The following is a 21,186-nucleotide window of genomic DNA, read 5'->3' on the forward strand; positions in this document are numbered from 1 at the left end:
ACACACACACACACACACACACACACACACACACACACACACACACACACACACACACACACACACACACACACACACACACACACACACACACACACACACACACACACACACACACACACACACACACACACACACACATACCATAATACTGAGTTAAGTTATGGTGAGTAAAAAAAGTGACAAAAACCCTCCACAGGAAAGCAAATATGCAAATACAACTGTATGCTCATCTGCATGTCTTAGGCAGGTCTGCAACCCCGCCTTTCCCCATTATCACCCAGCATACAGCACTTCCACTGCAGCAAGGGATTCTGGGAAATGACATGCAAATGAGCACACAGTGTCACTTTTTGCCTCAAAAACCATTTTTAACATGGTTCCCTATAGGCTTAAGGTTGCTGCATGGTCACAGCTTTGAGCACAGCCAGGGTTAAGGTGCATACCCAGAAAACCACCCACAGACAGCTGTTTCGACCTTAATGAGATGAGATCCATTAAGAACTGATGAGACAGTGGAAGCACTGTATGCTGGGTGATAATGGTGAAAGGCAGGGCTGCAGACCTGTCTAAGACGTGTGAATGAGCTCACAAGTGATATTTTCATTTGCTATATGCAATACGGTGGAGTTTTTTTTGTCACTCTTTTCACCCACCATAACTTATCTAATGTGTGGTGGAAACCTATCCAAGCTTCAAATTGCAAAGCCAGTATAATCAGCCTCACACTGATGAGACCCAAAAGGTCAAAAACAGCTGTCTGGCGCTTCTCTGCCTTTTTGGCTATGATCAAGTGTATGGTCTGTCCTTCCAAGGATGGACCCTGTGGATAGACACTTGAGTCGATGATCAAAATGGCTGAGAAGCAGATATTAAGCCCGGGCATTTTTAGTTCCTTGCACCCCAGAGATGGTAAACCTGGCGGGGTTCATTGGTTGCTGCACCTTCGTGTTGTGATGTGCCTGCATCACTAGAGCTACATGTACCTACACAACTGGATGCCTGCACAGACCCTTATTATTTCTGAACGGAGCATCTCCCTGGCCTTCTGGCTGGAGCATGCACAGATTTATTTTTTTTAACCGCCCCCCGCATTTGGGTCAGGGCTTTCTGTGAGCACTTTTTGCACTGCATTACATTGCACAGAGCACAGAAGCACTCGGCACCCTGAATTTTGTTTGTGAAGAAAAGATTACGTGGGGTTTGCCCCGAGTGGACTCAGACCCTTCTGTCTGGCCTTCTGGCCGAGGAGGGAAAGAGGAAGAGGAGAAGGAGTGTTGGGACACTAGGCTTTGGCTGAAGACCCATTGGAACGCAGCCCCTTTTGTCTCGCCTTTTGACCGAGAAGGGGACGATCAAGAGGAGACTGATTCTTATGAAGACTCCATGGAACATGCCAGAAATCTTCTGGGCCCTCGTGGCTGAAGACACACTGGTTAGACCAAGGACTGGACCGACCTTCAGAGAGGACAGTCACAAGTAGGGAGCACCTGGTACCCTCTGTGGACCATGAGGCACGGTTTTTAGAGTGATCACTTTCACTATCTGTGTTTTAAAAAAAAAAAAAAAAAAACCTGTCTGTGAGCAGGTTTCCTGGCTATGCAACTTAACCCAGGCTGTGCTGAAAAGATGTGTAATGCAGCAAGCATAAGCTTATAAGGGTCTATGTCAAAATGGATTTAAAGCAAAAGGTGACACCGTGTGCTCATTTGCATGTCATTTCCCAGAATCCCATGCTGCAGTGGAAGCACTGTATGCTAGGTGATAATGGTGTAAAGCAGATAATGGTGTAAAGCATATTTGCTGTATGGTGGAGTGTTTTTGATCACTTTTTTCACCCACCATAACTTATCTCTCTCACACACACACAATCCTGCCAGCTCTAAACCCAGAACCCACCACATTGTGTGTGTGTGTGTGTGTGTGTGTGTGTGTGTGTGTGTGTGTGTGTGTGTGTGTGTGTGTGTGTGTGTGTGTGTGTGTGTGTGTGTGTGTGTGTGTCTAAAGGAGTGCTACTTAGCGTGGCCAAATGTATACAACAAAAGACAAAAATACCCAATGTTACATCCAATGTGACAAAATACATATAGTAGTTAAATACTTAAAGTTGCAGTTCATGCAATATCCTGCATGTGTGTTGTTGTTTTTTAAATAAATCAGTTCTGTAGTAAGAAAAAATACTTTTAGCATTTTCAGTTTTAAAAAAAACAACAACTTTGAAAGACCAATTTTCTTGTATTCTATTTTAACAAGCATGCTTGTTCCTATAGCAACGATTTACATTCCCCATATTTAAAGATGTCGCCAAACTTTGCCGATCAATAGACGGAGAACGAATTGACCGGCAGCTATGCAGTTCTTTAGGTAATTAGAGATTGCCCACATGAAACTATTGAAGTAAAAAAATTAATTAAAAAAAAAGACTGAACTGCAGCTTTAAATGTTTATATTCTCATAAGTAAGGGTCATTTAGTTAAACCCTTTGGCCAAAGCGTTATAAGTCACGTCACGGCATGACCAGTATGCAGCCACGTCACGGCATGACCAGTATGCAGCCACGTCACGGCATGACCAGTATGCGGCCACGTCACGGCATGACCAGTATGCAGCCACGTCACGGCATGACCAGTATGCAGCCACGTCACGGCATGACCAGTATGCAGCCACGTCACGGCATGACCAGTATGCAGCCACGTCACGGCATGACCAGTATGCAGCCACGTCACGGCATGACCAGTATGCAGCCACGTCACGGCACGACCAGTATGCGGCCACGTCACGGCATGACCAGTATGCGGCCACGTCACGGCATGACCACGGCACGGCACGGCACGACCAGTATGCGGCCACGTCACGGCACGACCAGTATGCGGCCACGTCACGGCATGACCAGTATGCGGGTCCTAACACTGCCTGTGAAAATTTTCCTTTACCTCTGCAGTGAAGGGAGAATGGCCACAATGGGCCTGTCCTGCACAGGAACATGGAAAAAAACGGCTACTTAAGAAGTGGGGAGGGGCAAGCTAAACCCTGGCATGAGGGGCCACTAACCTCCAAAGAACTGATACCAGTTGAACAATTAGGCTGCGTCCATAGTGGTTGCTATGGCGCGAGCGACGTCACTCACGCCAAATACAAACCAATGACGTCACTCACGCCAAATGCAAACCAATGACGTCACTCACGCCAAATACAAACCGATGGAGGTCAATGCGCGTGTGCATAGTTGCGAACGTGAGTGGTGAGGCAAACTTGTTTGTTTTTGCCAAGCGACGGCCCGGTCACAGACGCGATTCAGCCAATGAGGGTGAACTGCTCATGTGACGTCACAGGCACACCCCCGCCCCACCGCGCTCACCCTCGCCACACCCATCTCGCAAAACTGCAGGCAACGGATCTTGGCAAGCACAGGCGCGCGTGACGTCACAGGCACACCCCCTCCCCGTCACCCTTAGCCACACCCATCTCGCAAAACTGCAGGCAACGGATCTCGGCAAGCAACAGCGCGCGTGACGTCACGCGCCTGTACTATGTTCGATGCCTTAGTATACACACTACAAGGGCTATAGAACAGCAAGGAAGCTTAAACACCGTGCAACCTGACAAAGGCATGCAAAGGAATGGTGCGTTCTATACAAACACTGCAGACATTTCAGAGGAGTTTTCGGCCCTCACAATATACAGTATTAACTATCTATGTAACATGGCTGGTCCAGATTGCCTCTCTGTCTCCTGTCACGTAAGTCCTTTGTAGCTACAGGCTGTGACAGACAATCCTGTGGGTTTTTGACCCCCCCCCCTGCATTCTGACTCCCTGAGTGACTGAAGTGGTGGCGATATAGGAATCTGTGTGCAGCCTATCATGGTGCAGATCTTGTGCCCTCCCCTTCTGGTGCCTCAGGGAGGAAGTGCCAAATTTTATTTAGTGCTGGTCCAGCCCTCCTATGGAGGGGAGGTGTGTGGCCGATCTGCTCCCCGGCTGGGAGAGGGACAGGCCAGTCGGTCCCTCATGGGCTGGCTGGAAAGGAAAGATCAAGAGACCTCAATTAACAGAGAGCCAGCACCATTCAGAGGCCTGGGATCCTATGACCATCATGCATCCGCTGTGTATAACAACTGCAGTGACTGCAACAGCCAAATAAACCCCTTTGCTTTTACATACCCCTGCCTGGGTGTTCAGTCAGGTGTTCAGTTCAAGCCTTTACTCAAGCCTTTACTCACTGGGCCTTTACTACTCGACGAGCCTTTACTCGCTGGGCCTTTACTACTCGCCGAGCTTTTACTACTCGCCGAGTCTTTTCTCCTTGCCTCCTTCTCCCAAGCAGTTAAACTAAATGACCCATACATATTAGAAGACAAACAGATAAGTATTTCACTATATACTTTGTCATTTGGATGAGTCATTGGGGCTTTTTGTTTTCTGTTCTATACAGTACATTTGGTCACACCCAACAGCTCTCCTTTTGATCCAAATATATGTATATATAAATATATATGTGTGTGTGTGTGTGTGTAGTGGGTGTTGGGTTCATAGCTGACCGTGATTGTGTGCGAAATCCAGGCGAGCAATGGAAAAGGTTGAATGATTTCTGCAGATCTAGCTGCAAGTCCACGAAACAGTGACACGGGGGGGAAGTCAAAACGCAGATCACCGGGTGGGAAGACATATCGGCCATAGTTACTAAACTATGCGAAGTCAGAAGACACCTTACAGCCCGTTCACATGAATGCGCTATCAGCGACAGTAGGGGTCTTATGGTTTAGCACTGCTTAGTGAATACAGACCATTATATTACATCAATTTTCTCTAAGACGCACACATTTTGATCCATTTTAGAATGAATGATTTGATCAGGAGGCAAATAAGGAATTTGTGGCCTGTGAGTTTCTCTGCTGATTTATCTCTCCGTACGCAGGCGAATGATGCAAAGCATTCTGGGCCACACCAGGACCGAAAAGGAAGAGAAATGACAATTTCACAGAAAGCTGGAAAGATCATATTCAGAATGGGAATTATGGGGCATGATGGAAGACCAGGGACAAATAACAAGATATTACATCTCAGAGTAAATCAAATATCCCGCACATAATGACTGCGCGAGCAGCACATTTATTCTCATTTGGGGTGGTGGGAGTCCACGTACGGCTGCTGGAGGTCGGACATGAGACAAATAAATGAGCATCGCCTGTTGGGAAGAGGGGGAGAAACTGGCTGCAGCCGACGTCACCGTGCGGTTATATGGGATCGCTCGCTGCGGTATCCTGGGACAGGAACAACGGGAACCAAAGGCTCTCTCTGCTCAGTGCCGAGGTCACCGTGCGGTTATATGGGATCGCTCGCTGCGGTATCCTGGGACAGGAACAACGGGAACCAAAGGCTCTCTCTGCTCAGTGCCGAGGTCACCGTGCGGTTATATGGGATCGCTCGCTGCGGTATCCTGGGACAGGAACAACGGGAACCAAAGGCTCTCACTGCTCAGTGCCGAGGTCACCGTGCGGTTATATGGGATTGCTCGCTGCGGTATCCTGGGACAGGAACAACGGGAACCAGAGGCTCTCTCTGCTCAGTGCCGAGGTCACCGTGCGGTTATATGGGACCGCTCGCTGCGGTATCCTGGGACAGGAACAACGGAACCAAAGGCTCTCTCTGCTCAGTGCCGAGGTCACCGTGCGGTTATATGGGATCGCTCGCTGCGGTATCCTGGGACAGGAACAACGGGAACCAAAGGCTCTCTCTGCTCAGTGCCGAGGTCACCGTGCGGTTATATGGGATCGCTCGCTGCGGTATCCTGCGACAGGAACAACGGGAACCAAAGGCTCTCTCTGCTCAGTGCCGAGGTCACCGTGCGGTTATATGGGAAACATCTAACACCATGTTCATGATGTGAATAACAGACATTGAGCGGCACAACGCACAGGTACGCGCAGAGTAGCACAACGCACAGGTACGCGCAGAGTAGCACAACGCACAGGTCCGCGCAGAGTAGCACAACGCACAGGTACGCGCAGAGTAGCACAACGCACAGGTACGCGCAGAGTAGCACAACGCACAGTTACGCGCAGAGTAGCACAACGCACAGGTACGCGCAGAGTAGCACAATGCACAGGTACGCGCAGAGTAGCACAACGCATAGGTACGCGCAGAGTAGCACAACGCACAGGTACGCGCAGAGTAGCACAACGCACAGGTACGCGCAGAGTAGCACAACGCACAGGTACGCGCAGAGTAGCAGAACGCACAGGTACGCGCAGAGTAGCAGAATGCACAGGTACGCGCAGAGTAGCAGAATGCACAGGTACGCGCAGAGTAGCACAACGCACAGGTACGCGCAGAGTAGCACAACGCACAGGTACGCCCAGAGTAGCACAACGCACAGGTACGCGCAGAGCAGCACAATGCACAGGTACGCACAGAGTAGCACAACGCACAGGTACGCGCAGAGTAGCACAATGCACAGGTACGCGCAGAGTAGCACAATGCACAGGTACGCGCAGAGTAGCACAACGCACAGGTACGCGCAGAGTAGCACAACGCACAGGTACGCGCAGAGTAGCACAATGCACAGGTACGCGCAGAGTAGCACAACGCACAGGTACGCGCAGAGTAGCAGAACGCACAGGTACGCGCAGAGTAGCACAACGCATAGGTACGCGCAGAGTAGCACAATGCACAGGTACGCGCAGAGTAGCACAACGCACAGGTACGCGCAGAGTAGCACAACGCACAGGTACGTGCAGAGTAGCACAATGCACAGGTACGTGCAGAGTAGCACAATGCACAGGTACGCGCAGAGTAGCACAACGCACAGGTACGCGCAGAGTAGCACAATGCACAGGTACGCGCAGAGTAGCACAACGCACAGGTACGTGCAGAGTAGCACAATGCACAGGTACGCGCAGAGTAGCACAACGCACAGGTACGCGCAGAGTAGCACAACGCACAGGTACGCGCAGAGTAACACAATGCACAGGTACGCGCAGAGTAGCACAATGCACAGGTACGCGCAGAGTAGCACAATGCACAGGTACGCGCAGAGTAGCACAACGCACAGGTACGTGCAGAGTAGCACAATGCACAGGTACGCGCAGAGTAACACAATGCACAGGTACGCGCAGAGTAACACAATGCACAGGTACGCGCAGAGTAGCACAACGCACAGGTACGCGCAGAGTAGCACAACGCACAGGTACGTGCAGAGTAGCACAACGCACAGGTACGCGCAGAGTAGCACAATGCACAGGTACGCGCAGAGTAGCACAATGCACAGGTAAAGTAGCACAATGCACAGGTACGCGCAGAGTAGCACAATGCACAGGTACGCGCAGAGTAGCACAACGCACAGGTACGCGCAGAGTAGCACAACGCACAGGTACGCGCAGAGTAGCACAACGCACAGGTACGCGCAGAGTAGCACAACGCACAGGTACGCGCAGAGTAGCACAACGCATAGGTACGCGCAGAGTAGCACAATGCACAGGTACGCGCAGAGTAGCACAACGCACAGGTACGCGCAGAGTAGCACAACGCACAGGTACGTGCAGAGTAGCACAATGCACAGGTACGTGCAGAGTAGCACAATGCACAGGTACGCGCAGAGTAGCACAACGCACAGGTACGCGCAGAGTAGCACAATGCACAGGTACGCGCAGAGTAGCACAACGCACAGGTACGTGCAGAGTAGCACAATGCACAGGTACGCGCAGAGTAGCACAACGCACAGGTACGCGCAGAGTAGCACAACGCACAGGTACGCGCAGAGTAACACAATGCACAGGTACGCGCAGAGTAGCACAATGCACAGGTACGCGCAGAGTAGCACAATGCACAGGTACGTGCAGAGTAGCACAACGCACAAGTACGCGCAGAGTAGCACAACGCACAGGTACGTGCAGAGTAGCACAACGCACAGGTACGCGCAGAGTAGCACAATGCACAGGTACGCGCAGAGTAGCACAATGCACAGGTACGCGCAGAGTAGCACAATGCACAGGTACGCGCAGAGCAGCACAACGCACAGGTACGCGCAGAGTAGCACAATGCACAGGTACGCGCAGAGTAGCACAACGCACAGGTACGCGCAGAGCAGCACAACGCACAGGTACGCGCAGAGTAGCACAATGCACAGCTACGCGCAGAGTAGCACAACGCACAGGTACGCACAGAGTAGCACAATGCACAGGTACGCGCAGAGTAGCACAACGCACAGGTACGCGCAGAGCAGCACAACGCACAGGTACGCGCAGAGCAGCACAACGCACAGGTACGCAGAGCAGCACAGTGCATAGGTATGCAGAGCAGCACAACGTGCAGGTATTTGCAGAGCAGCACAACGCATAGGTATGCAGAGCAGCACAACACAGGTACGCGCAGAGCAGCACAACGCACTCGTACGCAGAGCAGCACAGTGCATAGGTATGCAGAGCAGCATAACGCATAGATATTTGCAGAGCAGCACAAAGCATAGGTATGCAGAGAAGCACAACGCACAGGTATGCGCAGAGCAGCACAACGCACAGGTACACGCAGAGCAGCACAACACAGGTATGCGCAGCGCAGCACAGCGCACAGGTACACGCAGAGCAGCACAACGCACAGGTACACGCAGAGCAGCACAACACAGGTATGCGCAGAGCAGCACAACGCACAGGTACACGCAGAGCAGCACAACACAGGTATGCGCAGAACAGCACAACGCACAGGTACACGCAGAGCAGCACAACACAAAATACAGAAATATGTATAAACTATGCCAAAAAAGGTAAACTAAATACTTCACAACACAAACACACAAGGCTCACCCAATAATGCAACAAACATTTGAAATAGCACAGAGGGGCGCACTGTGCGGGAGAGGCTGGTATCCCCGAAAAAGCAACATTACAATCACAATGAGCCTCTGAGACATGGCACTGCCGGTATACACGGCACTGCCGGTATACACTGCACTCTACATCACACAAAGAGGGATCCCACCATTTACATGGTGTGATCGGACATTTAGAGGGAACTGAACTCGAGTAAATGGAATGAAAGAAGACACTTTCCAGGTGTTCAGGTGACAGCTCTGGTGTCCCAGAAACCCCAGGGGAACGTGACATCCATATCAGGAGTGCGTGTTCTTCTGCTAACCACTAGGTGTCAGTCTTGGAAAGAGCATGGAGAAAATGGGGCGCTTATTATAAACAGGATGCATTTGTTGCCTTTGTTTCTTTTAATGTTAATACCTTTGAAGCCACTAAACAATTAACATGTATTCATTTTGCAGCTAAACTCTGCCATGTCAGAGACACAAAGGCTGTTAAGCATTTATTTAAATATTATCTTCCATCTTTAACCCACAATAAACACTTAAAACACAATGAAAACCAATCGTCTTCACGTCGGGATGCCGGACATCTCCCTTTCCTTTATTTATCACATTAATAACACAATATAAAGCTACTGCAAGTCTAAAAATAAGGACTGTATTGGTGACTAAAATATGAATTCATTTGTTTTACAGACAATATCATGAATACCATTTATCTCTGCTTATTTGTAACCAACTTAAATATTGATACAGCCACAAAAAGGTGCTAAATGTGCATAAGATGTGTTAGGGACTCGGCATTTCTATAAGTTGCGTGTTACCAACACAACAATCCCTCCATCCATCTGCCATGGTGAAGTCTTTGTCTCAATCTCATCATGCACACAGAAAGCCATCACAATATCTACATACAGTACAGCCAGCCTCCAATCCCCGCACGGACATCCAATGGAGAGAACCCCACCAAATGTACAAGGAGCCCCGAATATCACAGTATTGTTACGTCAGGAGAGAATGCTGGACATGAATTATATATACAGCATGATAATGCTTTTCCAGGCGCCCATCTCATTGTCAACATATGTCAGCAAAAGTAAACAGCTATATACACTTATATCTGCAAAGACACCAGCACCGTGCATGTATTTTTCCAGCTGCAAATTCCACCTTGTTAACATATGAATACAGATATTATTAATGCTCGGTCTTTGCACATGGGCGAGTGTCGAGCAGGTTATCATTTATTGCCCTGGCTGCCAGCAGTGCACCAATATTACAGCAATGCACCATCCACACATACACATTTATATATATATGTATATATAACGGCTAGTCCAGATGTTATCAGCCAACTATACGGCTTAATAAAAAAACAAAACAGAAATATAATTGGAATTGAATGTGCAGAGCTCCAGTAAAACACAAGTCCCATGAAAAGTGTACATACTTCTAACAGAATAACTAAAAATACTCAGATATGAATCAATTGAGAAAGATGTAACAAAAAAAGGTTTGCTAGAATCCAGTAATAACAAATCATTGCTAGAGGTAATATGCATACAGCTAGAAATGCCGAATTATGGACTTCTCGCCAAGAAGACAGTCTGCTCTAAAATAACCCAACAGACAGAATCCCGCTCCCGGGCAGAGGTGTGTACGTTGGTACACATGGAATATATACAGAAGTGGTTATTTGTCGTTATTGGCCAGCACCGAGGGCCACGGGCACATTTAACGTGCCTAACATGATGATACATTTCTTCTCTCCATAACACTGACAGGCATGAAGATGAAGAGACACTCACAGATTGCAAGGTACGGGGTCCTTATAAAAGGAGGTTTGGTGGAGTGTGAGTGCACACACAAACTTCAGGCACTGCTTGTGCCAGGCTCTGTATTTGCCTTTAGGGACCCTGCTGGGGTGGGACCCTTGGCATTGCTCTGTGCCAGGGCTTGCTTTCACACAGTGCCCACTGGCTGTACTCTGATGCTAAATACATTCTGGCACCAGACCTAGAATCAGATCTCACAGATGCCAACAACCTGTTTTTCAGCATAGAAATGAAGCTGTGGTGGAGGTCTTTCTGACTGGTTCTGTTACATGTTAGCTGTGCCAGCAAGTGTTCAGGTGATGGGCTAAACACCTATGTAACCACAAATATTCTCCAGATAATAAAGCATATTGTACACCAGGTGCTGAGAGATACTTTGTACATTATACCCCTATCACGGCCAGAACATTGCTCTGTAATGCACTCCAGCAGTGTGGGGATACAGAACTCTGGGCCTCATACTCTCTGTGTGTAGTATGAGCATGAAGCTTTGTATAGTAATAGTATAGTAGTACTATAGTAGTCATGGTCCCAAGGCTCAACAAAGTATCCGGCCGTTCCTCCTTCTCTTACCGTGCACCCCAAAACTGGAACAACCTACCAGAGACTCTCACAGCCCCCACCAGTTTAAGTTCTTTCAAATCTAAGGCTGTCTCACATTTTAATCTGGTCTGTAACTGTTTCATACGCCCATAATATACATTATCTCTAACTGTGCACGCAATGTCTTGTATATAATGTATACCCTGCTCATTTATGTAACTGTATTTGTAACCATGTATTATTTGTCTTAACTCCGTGCCCAGGACATACGTGAAAACGAGAGGTAACTCTCAATGTATTACTTCCTGGTAACACATTTTATAAATAAATAAATCTTAGGCCTGACATGGGAAAACTAGGTTGTGTTAGTAGAGCTCCCACAGGTGGGTCACCAGTGCTACTGATCGTAAACAAATAAAACGTTCTACATCTCCCATTAGGGATCTCCACCTGCCAACGGTCAAGAAAAGGTTACATGTCACTTTTGCTGAATGCGTTTGGGTCTGCCTTTTCTGTTTATTTTATTTTAAACCCAAATACATAAAAATTGACAACAGCCAAGGACCATTTGATGTCCGTTTAATATTTATTTTTACGACACCTTTGTGGCTATCCCGAATATTTCTAAATTCCTTTACTGCATTGTCGTCAGTAGGCTGAACCAATGCATGCATTACCTCTCGCCGTGCTCCCATACGGTACTCTAATGATAAGGAGGAGGCAGGGCGGGGGCACACCCGCCGATAATATGCCACATTTCTGATGTGAAGGCTGTCAGAAGCGCTTACTTGGACTGGTCTATATCATTACTGAATTAATGAGGAAGACAGTGAGTGCTCATGAGATGTATAAATATATGCGAGTGGATGTACGGTTTGCTCGCTCACGGTTCTCTAGGTGAGGTCTTACTAATGATATACAAAGTGGTATTAGCACCTCCTCTCTGCTGCTAACACCCACCTTTATTGTATATTATACACCACAGAACCAATGTCATTCAGCAATCCAATGTTTAATTAGAAATGTAGAATGGGGTACGGGCTCAATGAACTTCTTTATTTGACAGATAAGTCAATATGTTCTCTGCCTGTTTAGTATGACTCTTGTGTATCTCCACGCATTGTGCTCTTGCCAAGCATTAGATGGGCTTTATCACTGGACACCAATTGTTGTGCAGTCAGGCTGCATGCGTTTGGTCTTCTCTATAACCGAGTATGTCGGGAGTTTTCCTGGGGCCTAAATTCCAACTAGGCATTTATATTTATATCTTCAACTTCCTGCCATATATAGGAGCTTTATCCTACATATAGAGATAGTTTATATAGTGGTATCCTCTTTACAAACGGGATTTTCTGCTGGTCCACACGTTCGTGTCTACTTCTCAGGTCAGCATTAAGGTTCCTCTTTTCAGTGTAACTATTGTGTGTGGGTGCAGAGGTGAGTAGCACTCCAGTATCACTGTGTGGGTGCAGAGGTGAGTACCACTCCAGTGTCACTGTGTGGGTGCAGAGGTGAGTAGCACTCCAGTATCACTGTGTGGGTGGAGAAGTGAGTAGCCCTCCAGTGTCAGTGTGTGTACAGAGTTGAGTAGCACTCCAGTGCCAGTGGGTGGGTGCAGAGGTGAGTAGCATATCAGTGTCACTGTGTGGGTGCAGAGGTGAGTAGCACTCCAGTGTGTGGGTTCAGAGGTGAGTAGCACTCCAGTGTGTGGGAAGAAAGGTGAATAGCACTCCAGTGTCACTGTGTGTGTACAGAGGTGAGTAGCACTCCAGTGCCAGTGTGTGGGTGCAGAGGTGAGTAGCACAGCAGTGCCAGTGTGTGGGTGCAGAGGTGAGTAGCACAGCAGTGTCAGTGTGTGGGCGCAGAGGTGAGTAGCATTCCAGTGTCACTGTGTGTGCAGAGGTGAGTAGCCCTTCAGTGTCAGTGTGAGGGTGCAGAGGTGAGTAGCACTCCCGTGTGTGGGTGTAGAGGTAAGTAGCACTCCAGTGTGTGGGTGGAGAGGTGAGCAGCACTTACCGGCTCGATTTTCAGTGCACTTCTGTAGCTGCCAAACAAAGACGCCTGGGCCTTCAGGAAAGCTCGAGCCACCCCATCTCCTGTAGTTGTGGACACCTTCCTCAGCCGGTTCTTTAATGAGGACACCTGCAACAGCACAGGCATATTATACACGGGTACCGCACATTATGTACAAAGGATATGGATCCATCAGACAGCTCAAAGTGATAACATATCACATTATAACTCAGGACCCAGCACTAATGCCCGCACACAGTACTGATATATAACAGAGCATCCGTCCACAACAACCAGCAACATGGCCACATTTCTACTAATTGATACCCATTTACAGTAGTATTGCACCAGAAATGTTCAAATCTCTAACATACAGAGATAGGTCGGTAGGGCCTACAGGAGCCATACCTGCATGATTAAAATAGGCATACAAATAACTATTACGATTGTCAATGCTCAGTCTTTGCATTGTGATCAAGTACCGACTTCAGTAATTATACTGTCACCTCTTTCCCCCGCGGTTTTAAATAGAAGCTTCACCTTAACAGGTTTTCCTTAAAGCTGGCTCAATTCACAAACACTTAGTGCTAAGTGAGGTCACATTAAACATGGGGACGGATCAAGCAGATATGTAGTGGGAGCCGGATTTCCATCCGTACGTAAATACCACTGAAGGTTATTTTAATTAAGGAAGAATGTGCATCAAACCTTTGAGAAAATTAATGTGACCACAGAGATTCTCACCATTAGGGTAACGTGGGATATTTTGCCTGTTAATTCACAGTCCGGACATAATTAACTAAAACCGTTAAGGCAATTTGGATCCATTTCCATTCAAAATGGTCTGAACTTTCAGTTTTAAAAAAAAAGAGGGGGCTTTAAAGTGGCGTTGTACGCCCCCCGTAGAGTACAACGTGTTGTATGAGAGTCTACTGAATCAATAATCTGCAGCTCAACACATCTATATCTAAAAGGCAGCTCCCACACATCGGCCATTGTGTCGGCATTGTTTATACACTGCAGCATGCCACCGATTTGGGGGTTACATTGTCAATACAAAAGATTTCGGTGAAGAAGAGCAAGATAATTGAATACAGGTGTAGTGACCTATAACTAAAAGCTGATTGATAACAATAGATTCTTCCTTGTCATGTGTGGCAGTCAGACACTGCACTTACTATATCCTCTGCAATTTGACAGGTGTAATGTGCAAAGTACATAAAAACAGGCCCCAGATCAGTCCTTCTCCTTAGCCAGTCAGGATACGGTCACAGACCCTCAGTCCTTCTCCTTAACCAGTCAGGATACGGTCACAGACCCTCAGTCCTTCTCCTTAACCAGTCAGGATACGGTCACAGACCCTCAGTCCTTCTCCTTAACCAGTCAGGATACGGTCACAGACCCTCAGTCCTTCTCCTTAACTAGTCAGGATACTGTCACAGACCCTCAGTCCTTCTCCTTAACCTGTCAGGATACTGTCACAGACCCCAAGTCCTTCTCCTTAACCTGTCAGGATACTGTCACAGACCCTCAGTCCTTCTCCTTAACTAGTCAGGATACTGTCACAGACCCTCAGTCCTTCTCCTTAACCAGTCAGGATACTGTCACAGACCCTCAGTCCTTCTCCTTAACTAGTCAGGATACTGTCACAGACCCTCAGTCCTTCTCCTTAACTAGTCAGGATACTGTCACAGACCCTCAGTCCTTCTCCTTAACCAGTCAGGATATGGTCACAGACCCCAAGTCCTTCTCCTTAACCAGTCAGGATATGGTCACAGACCCTCAGTCCTTCTCCTTAACTAGTCAGGATACGGTCACAGACCCTCAGTCCTTCTCCTTAACCAGTCAGGATACTGTCACAGACCCTCAGTCCTTCTCCTTAACCTGTCAGGATACGGTCACAGACCCTCAGTCCGTCTCCTTAACCTGTCAGGATACTGTCACAGACCCTCAATCCTTCTCCTTAACTAGTCAGGATACTGTCAAAGACCCTCAGTCCTTCTCCTTAACCAGTCAGGATATGGTCACAGACCCTCAGTCCTTCTCCTTAACCAGTCAGGATACGGTCACAGACCCTCAGTCCTCCTCCTTAACCTGTCAGGATACTGTCACAGACCCTCAGTCCTTCTCCTTAACCAGTCAGGATACTGTTACAGACCCTCAGTCCTTCTCCTTAACCAGTCAGGATACTGTCACAGACCCTCAGTCCTTCTCCTTAACCAGTCAGGATACTGTCACAGACCCTCAGTCCTTCTCCTTAACCAGTCAGAATACGGTCACAGACCCTCAGTCCTCCTCCTTAACCTGTCAGGATACTGTCACAGACCCTCAGTCCTTCTCCTTAACCTGTCAGGATACGGTCACAGACCCTCAGTCCTTCTCCTTAACCAGCCAGGATACTGTCACAGACCCTCAGTCCTTCTCCTTAACCTGTCAGGATACTGTCACAGACCCTCAGTCCTTCTCCTTAACCTGTCAGGATACTGTCACAGACCCTCAGTCCTTCTCCTTAACCAGTCAGGATACTGTCACAGACCCTCAGTCCTTCTCCTTAACCAGTCAGGATATGGTCACAGACCCTCAGTCCTTCTCCTTAACCAGTCAGGATACGGTCACAGACCCTCAGTCCTTCTCCTTAACCAGTCAGGATACTGTCACAGACCCTCAGTCCTTCTCCTTAACCAGTGGTTTGGGGCATAGGTACCAATCACAGTGCTCAATCCAAATCTGAACCTTTAGACAATAATAAGTATGAGTCCACATATCATGGTGACAGGAAACTGTATCAGCCAGCAGGTAGAGTAATGAGACCCAGTGCTAAATGAATGCAGCAAAAGAGGACACTCAGTGTAATGGCAGTAGTCCATGTGTCATAATAAAATAAAGGTTAACATACCATTGTTGTATGGAACTCGGCCATACCAAACCCTTATGCTGCAGCACTATTCCAGGTCATCCAATATCCCTGTGAGGGAGAAATATACTCACAGCAGGCTTGTTCCAATACAGCGTGCAGCACGCTCAATATACTCTATGATTAAGGACTATACCAGTCCGAAACGCGTCAGAGTGTGTGTCCCCTGTACCATGCTGTTTCAATAAAGGATATTTTAAACTACACCTTGCTGGTCCTCTACCCTATTCTGCTGTGCACCGCAGGAATCTTTGGATTTCAACTTCTCCTTAACCAGTCAGGATACGGTCACAGACCCTCAGTCCTTCTCCTTAACCAGTCAGGATACGGTCACAGACCCTCAGTCCTTCTCCTTAACCAGTCAGGATACTGTCACAGACCCTCAGTCTTTCTCCTTAACAAGTCAGGATACTGTCACAGACCCTCCTCCTGTGAGAAGTTATGAATGGACCAGTCACTGTAAATTACAATTGCTTATGATCAAAGGATTAGAAACTTCAAGAATACAACCATGCTAGATATGACCAAACAAAAATGGATGCCCTGTGTTGGACGTGTTCCAGTATATTTATTGGTAAATGTATTTTGGCTTAATACACTTCAAAATAAACTATGGTTTTAATAATTAAACACACAGAAAAAAATTAAAAAGATGTGCGCTCCGTGACTATACACTGGTTTGGTGATGGGTTACCCTGTAGATGTGGGATGAGTGTTGGACACAACCTATGTGCGGGATAACCGTTCTTGAGTAAAACCTTAATAGATAATGATCTATCTAACACCATTATGTCTGTGTTACATGAACCATATAAACCGTGCGGTGTTGTTTCAATGTGTATCTAATACAGCGGCTTCTTAACAATGGCTGGATTCGTAAGACACAACTGATTAAACAGGGGTTGTATTCATGCCCCACGGTGTCCGATGGAGCAGTACTTGCTCGTGTACGGCTGGATCGTGTCCAGTCCAAGGTGAATGATTTGCTGTGTAAAGCTGCCCCAAGGTGAAGGATAACCCCTCCCATAGTGACAATAGCAAACAAGAAAAGGGGCGCTTTGTAGCAAATAATGTGTGTTATTTACATCCGGATATGACTTGACATGCTGAATAATAACATGGAAAACAAAATAACTTTGCCTGTGAGCTGTTTAAACTGCGGTGCCCGATTTTGGGGATGATGTTCGCCCCCCTGTGAAGGTCGGTCTTGTATCCTCCTCTGGGTCCCCGGAGTGGGAGCCGCCTCTGGAGCCGGTGTTGTACCGCGGCACTATTTCTCCTGCCGTAGCGCTTGTCCTCTTGGTTGCGTTACTCAGGGGGTGTCGCGCTCCTGCCTGGAGCTTGTTTGCACTGCGGTTGGCGTCCTGGGTCTCTCTGGCTCGTTCTCCGTGGTACCAGAAGTGACGTCGTGGCTGCGTGTATCCGGTTTCTGTGGTTGGGTTTTCCCCTGGGTAGGGAGCTACTCACTGCTCGGTGCTGTGGAGACGGACTCCGCTGTAGTTTGGGCACCCGTTTTTGGTTCAAAACTCTGCTGACCAACAGTCAGGATTAGAGACTGGAACAGGTCAGCTAGTTCTGTAAAAAGATCCTACGCGTTTCGGTGCCACTGCGCCTTCCTCAGGGATAGTGTGTTGCACTGTTGGATCCCTGCTATATACACATCTGAGAGCTACTGGCCTGATTTCTAATTAGTTGATTAGTGTATTAATCTCCTCGTGTTTAACTCTCGGTTTGCATACTTTAGGTTGATGGCTATCCACTCAGATGTGTACCCGCAGGGCCAACAGTGTTCCATAAATGTAATATGGCTCATGTCTCAGCAATTTGTTTATCTGTATCATATGTATAGCATAATATAAATGTCATTCAAAATACAATAATAAATTTTTATTGGTATATATAAAATCATAGCGTATCAACGTAACCTTAATAACTGATTCTTTAAATGTTTATGTGCTTAAATATTCTAATACACTTTAGCACCTCCTGAGAACCTTTTGGTTTCTTAGACCTACCCTTTTGTGTTGTATATTCCTATGGAACTCCCTAGTTCTCTGAGCTATTTTAGTTTGTAGTAATATGTATGCTCAAAACGAATTCCAAACTTCAGCAGACGCTCCACTTGTTGAAACATGGGTACGCTGATGTGTGCAGGAGTGGAGCCCAATAGGAACTCTGGACCATGGCCAATTTTTGGTTTAAATTTTATTTATTTTTTTAAAAACCCACACACCTATAGCATTGGATGATATCTGTGAACATATGTCCCCTTTACATCCAAAAACACGAACAAATTCTTATTCAAGAAAGGTACCGATAAAATTGAAGGTTTATACATGTGTGTAAATATATTCTAAGATATTTAAAATTGTAGACATATCTATTTAAAAAACCCTATTGATCTTTAAATGTATGGGATACTATATGCTCATGTACAGCTTTTTCCAATTTTGGTATTGTAATAAAAACTTGGAAATCTTTCTATTGTTAGGAGCTGGAGGAACAGGTGATCTACTGAAATGCTAGCAAGTCTAATTCCTCATTGAGACCGCCCGGTTGCAAGGTCTCAAGTTTAAATATCCAGTATGATTCTTTTTGTTTCAGTTTTAGAAATCTGTCCCTCTTGCTGCACCCACGTTTATACTTTCTATTCCTGTTACCACCAAACCTTCTGGATTTTGATTGTGTTTGAAGGCAAAGTGTTTAGACACTCCGTATCCCATGAACCCTTTTACAATATCCCGTCGGTGCTCCAGAAAGCTTTCTCGGAGCATCCTTTTTGTGCGAGCTACAAATTGTAGGCCACAAGTGCATGTAAGGAGATATTCCACATGCGTCGTGTTGCAGTTTATGAAATGTTTCAATTGAAATGTCTCCTGTGTAACCTTAGATCTGAATTCGATCACCCTGTTCCCAATGTGTTTACATGAGGCAACCATTTCTTCCACATTTGTAGCAGCCTATCGGACGAACAGGGGGCCAAGTCTCCCTTCTGCCATTCGTGGTTTCTAAACTAGCTTGTTCTTTCCGCAGTGCGCTGGTGGAATGACATTTTTTGAGGGATCTAGCTTTCTTAAAAATTATTGAGGGTCTATCTTCTAGTTCCTCCTTTAGTCGTATTCCCCAATGTGTTTGGATAATTTTTTTTGATACTATTAGCTGACCTATTATATTTTGTTTAAAATAGACAATTCCTTCCTAACATTTCTCCCTTGTTTCTTCTCCTCTCGTCTTTATTGATCAGTGCACCTCTATTTAGTTTGCGTAGTCTACTTAATGCAGGCATGTCATACCGCAACGGATATTTTTGCGGCCCGCTCACAACCAGCGCGGCGGTCGTGTGTTTCGGCGAGCGTGTGGGCGGCGGTTAAAAGTTTTGGCCGCGGGAGAAGAGCGAGCGCGGGTGTTGGGGAAGCGAGCAGCACGGGCGGAAGTAAAATCTGTCCTGCAGGGGCTGGAGGCGTACGGGTAGGCCGGGTGCAGTCAATCTGCACTCGTACCGTGTGTGGGAGGACATGGGGGGCGGAGTCAAAACCCCGGCGGAGAGACGTGTGTGTGTGTGTGTGGTGTGTGTGTGTGTGTGTGTGTGTGTGTGTGTGTGTGTGTGTGTGTGTGTGTGTGTGTGTGTGTGTGTGTGTGTGTGTGGTGTGTGTGTGTGTGTGTGTGTGTGTGTGTGTGTGTGTGTGTGTGTGTGTGTGTGTGTGTGTGTGTGTGTGTGTGTGTGTGTGTGTGTGTGTGTGTGTGTGTGTGTGTGTGTGTGTGTGTGTGTGTGTGTGTGTGTGTGTGTGTGTGTGTGTGTGTGTGTGTGTGTGTGTGTGTGTGTGTGTGTGTGTGTGTGTGTGTGTGTGTGTGTGTGTGTGTGTGTTGAAGCTGGCCTGCTGGGACTGGAGTCGGACGGTGGCCGGGCGCAGTCATCCTGCACACATGCCGTGTGTGGGAGGACAGCGGGGGCGGAGCCAACAGCTGAGATAGCTGCAAAAGACGTCTGTGAGACTGCCTCCTGCTGGAATAAGGTAAGGACAAGGGGGGGGGGAGAGAGGCCGAGAGGATGATGGATGATGGGGCATGGGGGGAGGATGATGGGGCATGGGGGGGGGGGAGGATGATGGGGCATGGGGGGGGGGGGAGGATGATGGGGCATGGGGGGGGGGAGGATGATGGGGCATGGGGGGGGGGGAGGATGATGGGGCATGGGGGGGGGGGTGAGGATGATGGGGCATGGGGGGGGGGGGAGGATGATGGGGCATGGGGGGGGGGGGAGGATGATGGGGCATGGGGGGGGGGGGAGGATGATGGGGCATGGGGGGGGGGGAGGATGATGGGGCATGGGGGGGGGGGAGGATGATGGGGCATGGGGGGGGGGGGGGGGGGGGGGAGGATGATGGGGCATGGGGGGGGGGGGGGAGGATGATGGGGCATGGGGGGGGGGGGAGGATGATGGGGGCATGGGGGGGGGGGAGGATGATGGGGCATGGGGGGGGGGAGGATGATGGGGCATGGGGGGGGGGGAGGATGATGGGGCATGGGGGGGGGGGAGGATGATGGGGCATGGGGGGGGGGGGAGGATGATGGGGCATGGGGGGGGGGAGAGGATGATGGGGCATGGGGGGGGGGAGGATGATGGGGCATGGGGGGGGAGGATGATGATGGGGCATGGGGGGGGAGGATGATGGGGCATGGGGGGGGGGGGAGGATGATGGGGCATGGGGGGGGGGGGGGGAGGATGATGGGGCATGGGGGGGGGGGAGGATGATGGGGCATGGGGGGGGGGGGAGGATGATGGGGCATGGGGGGGGGGGATAGGATGATGGGGCATGGGGGGGGGGATAGGATGATGGGGCATGGGGGGGGGAGATGATGATGGGGGCATGGGGGGGGGAGATGATGATGGGGCATGGGGGGGGGGAGATGATGATGGGGCATGGGGGGGGAGATGATGATGGGGCATGGGGGGGGGGATATGATGATGGGGCATGGGGGGGGGATATGATGATGGGGCATGGGGGGGGGAATATGATGATGGTGCATGGGGGGGGGAATATGATGATGGGGGGGGGAATATGATGATGGGGGG

At 48.5% G+C, this 21,186-nt stretch overlaps 1 protein-coding gene across 9 annotated transcripts in view; it reads right to left on the minus strand.

The window, feature by feature from the left end:
- Window positions 1-21,186, minus strand: part of DENND1A (DENN domain containing 1A) — a 514,179-nt gene that overhangs the window by 172,607 nt on the left and 320,386 nt on the right. For all 9 annotated transcript variants that reach the window (XM_075579369.1, XM_075579373.1, XM_075579371.1 and 6 more), the window contains one exon: window positions 13,202-13,327. In XM_075579369.1, the coding sequence (XP_075435484.1) occupies window positions 13,202-13,327 (126 nt within the window). The remainder of the gene's footprint in view (window positions 1-13,201; window positions 13,328-21,186) is intronic.

Source organism: Ascaphus truei, chromosome 21 (assembly GCF_040206685.1).
Source record: "Ascaphus truei isolate aAscTru1 chromosome 21, aAscTru1.hap1, whole genome shotgun sequence".
Classification (NCBI taxonomy): Eukaryota; Metazoa; Chordata; class Amphibia; order Anura; family Ascaphidae; genus Ascaphus; species Ascaphus truei.